A 6,949-nucleotide genomic window follows, 5' to 3' on the forward strand; every position below is an offset into this window, starting at 1 on the left:
GGGATAATGCAAGAAAGCTTTGGGGAGAAATCTATTTGAGGAATTTTAGACCACGTGCAGAGGGCTAAGAGATATGGATCGTTTAAGGGAACCTCAAACTTCCAAGTGCTGCATGAAATCTGGCATTGGTGCTGAGTGTTTGCACAGGAGACACAGCTGTCATTTCTTCAAAGGCCAAGAAAAGAGCAAGATGTCTTGAAGTTCATGCTCTTCTAGAGGCATCGTGTGTGTTGATTTAAGAGCAGCAATCCAAGACCAAAGCTCTTCCCTCAGCTCCCTCACTGATAGATGGATGGATGGCTAAAAAGATAGATACTTCTGTACTGAAGCCACGTTTTTCGAAACCTTTCTAAAATTGGTTTGCACTTCTAAGATTTAAGTCAAGCATCTGCTAGCATGTTGATATAAAATAGATCAGAAATGAAATGAAAATCAATGCACACTAATATTTAATGTGAAAAATAAATTATTTTAGAAACAGAAGAACTCACAGTACTAATGTGGATGGACGGATGGATGGAAGGAAGGAGTAAAGAAACAAGGAAAAAGAAAACACACAGTGGAATATATTTTTTCAGGGACTTCTCGCTGACCTCACCAGCACTTACGACTTGGTAGCGCTGGCTGTTGTCATGCACTCACCGTATTATTCATGACTGTCATCTCTATATGGACAGGTGCATTTAAAGACAAGCAGTTCTGAGTTTGCAGAAGCAACCTTAATTTGCCACTTAGGGAAAGCTCTTTATAAAATAAGTGCTTTGATTTTTTTTGGTGCTATTTTGCCTGATCGCTGCCATCTAACTGCATGAACGTGCAGCAAATGTCTTTGCATAATTATATTTGAAGGTAAGGTAAAAGTAAGGTAAGGTTTTGCTCATAAAGCAGGCATGCAATCCTAGTAGACACACATTAATAAATGAAATACCATTCTCAATAGTTCTCATCTCAGGTTATGAACAGCATAGGTGCAGCTGAAGGATTGAAGAGATGCTCAGTTTTCTCCCAAAACAGCATAATAGGATACATCTCATACTTTACGGTTTGTGTCCACAGACTCTGGCTGAAATCCTCTTCAATCGGCAGTACAGTCCTTGTTTCTTTATAACAAAAAGTTACTAATATCAAAAGACTTGCTGACCCTTAATTCTAAAAAACTATCGTTGATATTTTTACCAATCTTGTAAAAATTCACACATACAGGTTTACTATGATAAAATTACATGCCTACCCACATTTGCTTTGTACTGTAATACACTGTATGCTATCAGCTCTATTACAACGAATCTCTGGCAGTAAGAGAGTGTGAAGGCAGCTGCTCTGCTTGCTATGTGGTCTCTTGAAAATGTACAGTGATTACAGGCAATTACAGTGGGTTACTTATTATTTTTAAGGTACAGGTCCTCCTACATGCTGTTCAGAAACATTGGCACTGTTCAATAAAGACAGTTGTGCAAAAAGCACACTGGTCAGATCACTGCCACGGGAACACTTGCAGAAAAGAGATTATAAAAGCAAATTTTAGATTATCTCCCTAATGCTGGATTATCACTCCTAACAAGGTGAACTGTTTGTCTTGGCAAATGGCTTCATAGCAATTGTGAATAGTTTTGAAAGGATCTGTGTGGTCACACTTCAACCGTTGGCTGCCGCAGTTCGTGTCAGCAGAGCAAAATATCACACCTCTTACAAATTCTTTTAACGTGCCATGAACCACAGACTAAGATTGCAGGGTAGCTCAGGGGAAAGGTCCGTGAGCGGTGTCAGTCACTCGCAGGGGGAGATCTGTAGCAGGCAAAAAGCAACGTAGCCCCGTGGTGCAGCCCACTATCTGGAAACACACAGCACGAGTGGAGACTGCACAGCTCTACAATAAACTACACAGCTGGCCACTTCAAGCAGTGATAGCCCGGCAGGAGTGGTTGTACACTGGACAAGGCCATAGGTGCTCCAGAATGCTATTTAAATCACTGTCGTGCGTGAACAGTTCTGTAAGCAAGAGAGGTAACTGGTATATGGTATTTACAAATATCTAGGGGAGGGGGTAAAAAAAAAATCAGCAACCTCAATCTCTGTGCAGCACAACTCAACGGAGAGATTCCATGTAAAATAGGATCAGTACAAGGTTTTATCCAAGTGGGATTACACACAAGCACAAAAATAAAACATTCTGTATTCTACATTATATTACAAAGGCAGGCAGTCAATAAATAGGTCAATAAATTATGGGAAGCACAGAAGAGTACGTGTGAAAATAGGTGAAACTGGGTTTAGTCGGTGCATGATAAAGTCATTTGTGTTCATTCCCATGAAGTGTTAGAGTGATTCTTTCAAAGACCCTTATCGCTTCCAGGGAAGATAACTTTCCCTTAAAAGCGTAAAACAGATGCAGGAACAGTACAGTAGGCTCTGGTACAGACTAAAACAGTCAACGTCACTTACACTTTCCCAAGAATCTGACAAATTTGCAGCTTAGTATAAATAAAGTGACAGGTCTATTGTTTCTCAGCTCTGACACCTTCTTATCACCTCGATTTGTTGCAGAAGAGTGGCGGAAACATAGCATGTGACTCCATCATATATAGTTTAAGTTGGGGGGGGGGCAATATCTTTATGAATTGACAACTTCAGCACATACATAAAGGAAAGATCCTCTCTATCTAGCTGGCACGAAGGGGCTTCCTTTTCTGTCTAGCTCTGTAGAGGCTAAAAGCAATACTACTTGGCCATTTGAATTGGATTACCTAGCTGTACTGTACGTAATTTACTGGACTGGGTAGGGGGACTAGTTTCTTAGCTGGTATAAACTGGTACAATTTCAAGGATTCAGGACATTACTGCGCTTATTTCTGCCACCTAAAGCTCTGGCCCTTGAGAGACAACGCATGGCTAACGCAACAAAGCCAGCACCGCTTTACACAGGAGGCATTTCTTGCCATTGCAGGTCAGAGCACCGCACAAGCCTGGCATTGCTCCTGGGCCCACTGCCTTACTAAGAAAGATGGGAAAGAGAACAGTTCCCTTCTGCTCCAGATGCCCAATCACCCCTGCCAGTTACCTTTAATTGAGACAGGGAAAGATTGAAGAAAGGATTAAGAAAAGAAAGGAAAAAAGTCTGACACCTTGTTGTGCCTTAGTGATTTAGGAGCTTCAGAGTTATTGGGACTTAAGGTCTACAGAGATAAATTAAGAAAAAAAGAATCTGAGCAAGTAAAGATCTTTATAAAGATTTTACGCAAAACTAAACAGTCTAGGTGCATATTGCCCATAGTTCACCTACCTTTAATAGCTCTGGAAATCCCTATAGATGCCAATCAACATTTATAATGTACAAAAATATGCCTTTATTTCTGTGAATTTGAATGTGCGCCTTTGGCACAAAGGGCCCTCCCAAACAATCCAGTGATCTGCTCGATGCCCTGATAGGAAGAGAGACTCGATCATAATTTGGACAGTGGAGAACAGCAAGAAGCAAGCAATGGAACAAAATATACATTCCCTACGGTCATACGACTTGCCCATGCGCCGTAATAGGAAACATACAATTATCTGTACATGCCTCATTAAATAACCTTATTAAATAGGAAATCTGAAATGTACAAATTTACAGACTGAATCATTAAATACTTCCCCTGCGCACTCCCCTGTGTATATGTTCCCTGCTACTATCTGCAGCCACACTCCGATACCACCATGCCTTCGTATTTGAACTTGTAGGTGACCACCCCTGCATCTAAGTAGAGAATAGAGATGGGATCGAGTTTGGTGGGCACACAGCAGGCCTTGGAGGCTTTCTGGGGATTCTTCAGGTGCACCAGAGTCTGAACAATGGCATGTTTTGTCGGTGTGACGTGCTCTGTTAAGGGGTAGGCGCACACTCCGTGGCACTCATAAGCTTCGTATCCCGTTGGGGCGATGATCCAGGAATCCCAGCCAATCTCCTTGAAATCTATGTAAAGTGGAGTCTTTTTACAGTAGTTGCCTTTTGCGTTCCTCCGGATTCGGGCAGTAGAGTCATAAATGATGTTGGAGCGCATCTGGAGCAGTGCCTCCTCACCAGGCTGGCCGTGGAAATTGCCAGCCTCCAGGTTCTCGAAGTCCAGGAGCTGCTCATGGTCTATCATTTCGTTCAGCTCTTGCTTCTCCTCTTTTTTGTCGTTGCTTTGGTCATCAGAGAACACAATCAACAGGGGCACATGCTTAGCCTCAGAGTTGATGTCGATATCAAGTTTCCCCTCTCCGTTCTGCTCCTCCCCTTCCCTGCTTTCTATATGAACTTCCAGCCGGTGCGTGGTCAGCCCTGCCCTTCGCCAGCGCCTGATGGCTTCGGTGACCTCGAAGCTCTCCCACTCGCTGCTCGTGCCATAGATCTGCCTGGATGCCAGTGCCACTATCTTTCTCTCTTCTCCTACCCCCATATGGCCATTTTCCAGCACTTCAAAAATAGTGACCTTCCGGTCAAGCCCATCATAGAGCATTTGGTCCCGCTCCACCAAAGTGTAGAGCCTCAGCTCTGCCATGGTGATTTCTTCATGGTGAGGGATGGAAACATTGAATAGAAGAGGGTATTTCCGAATTCCTGTAACACCAATAGGGTGGGAAGCCAAGTCTGGAAACGACAAAGATCAAATATTTTAGAAGGGTCAATACATCCAGCAACACATGCTCTGAAGTTCATCTGACATGTTTTGCATTGCTTGGTTTCACTCAGTTCCAGGAGACTGTTTTTTCATCATTTCCCAAAACCGTACTTAGAAGAAAAGGCCAACTTTATTTTAGCTGTCTAAAGACAGCAAGATCCCAGACACGCTAAAGACCATAAACCTAGATTTATAGATTCTCCTTCTATCCCCATGCCTTCCAGGGGCTTCCTTGTCACCTGGAAGGATTATGTATTAAAAATACGTTACCTAATACTGAAATACAAATCACTTCTAGGTTGCTGCACAGTAACTACTTAGTAAATGAGGAAAAACATTCATCCGTGTAGGACAGGAAGGGAAGAAGGATATGGCACCGGAGTGAACATGAGGTGGGCGACATATAAGCTGCATATGCAAGAAAAACAGGTTGTAGCTGTGTCTGTTTAGCGTTTCTGTGCTAGCAAGTATTCCCTTCTGCTGAAACATCCCTCAGAAACTGAAAGGGCCAAGTCCTAAGGGAGGAAAAGTTGCTTCAGAAGATGTAAAGGCTCCTGGTTAGGAGGAGCAGGCGGTGAACACCCAGTGTGAACCGCAGTCAACAGAAATCCTGCCGCAGACTCAATGGGCTTCAAGTGAGCAAACAGCTACACTCAGCCAGGCACTTTTGGCAGCTTTACTTAATAAAACATATAAGAAGTACATAATATCTGCTTGTCAGTCGGGCTGTCTGTCCTATCTGCATTGTTTGTTTATACATAGGCAATATGCATTTCTTCACCCAATGCAGGAATCTTAGCTAATGACTGTCTACTCGTAACTCAGAAGACAGATTAGGACGTACAGACTACAGGTAACGTTTCTGCAAACACAAACTATTTGTGGCCTCTTACTATATTCATCTCTGATTCTCCATTTTTGATATGTTTATAGAAAAATGACACTGATAAAGCTGCAAGTATTGGCCATGCTCCACCAGTGCATTTAAGCAAGCAATTAACTTTAGCACGTGACTTGTCCTACTTCATTTTAGTTTTGTAGTTTTGAGGCACCTGCCTTTTTCTTTTTTTCCATTTTGCACTTTCATCTGTTCATAAATAAAAAAAGAGGGGTGATTCTGCTTGCGTTTCCCTACTATCAGTTGATAAAGGTGGGAGCTAAATATACCCGGCACAGCATCAGGGTAGGAGCAGACCATGAGTTGAAAGACAATGCTATTCAAGCTTAGCTATAATCTCCATACTGGAAGTAATCTTTGCGATTTCCTAGACCTTGATATGCTAAAGCAAGTCTGCAGTGATTACATATAATGACAAGGTGGAGAAATGCCCCCTAACCCTATAAAAGATGAGCACAAGTAACTCACCAGGAGGCAGGGGCAGGTCACACCATATGTAAGAAGCTGGGTGAGCACTAGCAGTGCAGGAGAAGTGTTTATTTCTAAGTCAGGATGTGACTCTGATATTTAGATAGAAAGTCCATAGGGTGAAATATCTCCTACTGTTACCAGTATACCCCTAGCGGGGTCTGGGAGGGAGATCTGGAGTCCATAGGGAAAGGAAAATTGCCCTTAAGACCTTTATTCAAGAACTGATTACAGTCCCATTTACAATGTTACGGTCCATGGGTTAAAGCAAAGAGCTAAGTCCAGCCACGCAGCATGTTATATTTCTACAATGTTCTTGTAACAAATTTAATAAAGTATTTAATGGATAATAATGAAACTACCATTACTGCCAATTTTCAGTAGGCAGGTGAACAAAAAAATTCCATCGTATGACCTGTTTCTGTCCTGATCATTGCAAGTAATTAATTTCTCTGTCAAAAGAGCTCTTTAGCATGAAACGGATAGTTCTCAGTTACAGACTGTCAAGACACATAACAAACATTAATTGCACAGTCCCTCTAACTGCATGCGTTTATGAAGCTGTCTTAACATCAGCAGCCTCACTTCGCATCTTGCTGTTTTGGATTGGAAGAGGCAAGAGAAATACTGAAATGACAAACAGCTAGGCCAAATTTAGCCCAACTGATGCAGAACTTCTGCAGTGATGAAATAAGCATCAGACGTTATGGTTACAGAAAGGCACAGAACTGCAAATCACTATGTGTATTACTGACAAAAGGTCAGTCCCTAGCATTTGCAATGCTGCAAACTTGAAAGAATTTTGGTTTTGCCAGTGGAGTGGCTTCAGACTTACGTCACTAAACCACACTATTTTATTCTTTAGCATGCTGTACTTGGCAATTTTTATCCCATTTATTTTTCTCCAAATAGTGCAAAATGAGAAAAGTACAACACGCATTCC

The 6,949-nt window shown here is 42.1% G+C and overlaps 1 protein-coding gene across 1 annotated transcript in view; it reads right to left on the reverse strand.

Annotated features, from left to right (window-relative positions):
• Positions 1-3,495: 3,495 nt before the first annotated feature.
• Positions 3,496-6,949, reverse strand: part of BMP10 (bone morphogenetic protein 10) — a 5,102-nt gene continuing 1,648 nt past the window's right edge. The window contains exon 2 of the mRNA XM_009704244.1: positions 3,496-4,609. Within this exon, the coding sequence (XP_009702546.1) occupies positions 3,666-4,609 (944 nt within the window). The 3' untranslated portion in view covers positions 3,496-3,665. The remainder of the gene's footprint in view (positions 4,610-6,949) is intronic.

This window comes from Cariama cristata, unplaced genomic scaffold (genome assembly GCF_000690535.1).
Source record: "Cariama cristata isolate BGI_N322 unplaced genomic scaffold, ASM69053v1 scaffold2487, whole genome shotgun sequence".
Classification (NCBI taxonomy): domain Eukaryota; kingdom Metazoa; phylum Chordata; class Aves; order Cariamiformes; family Cariamidae; genus Cariama; species Cariama cristata.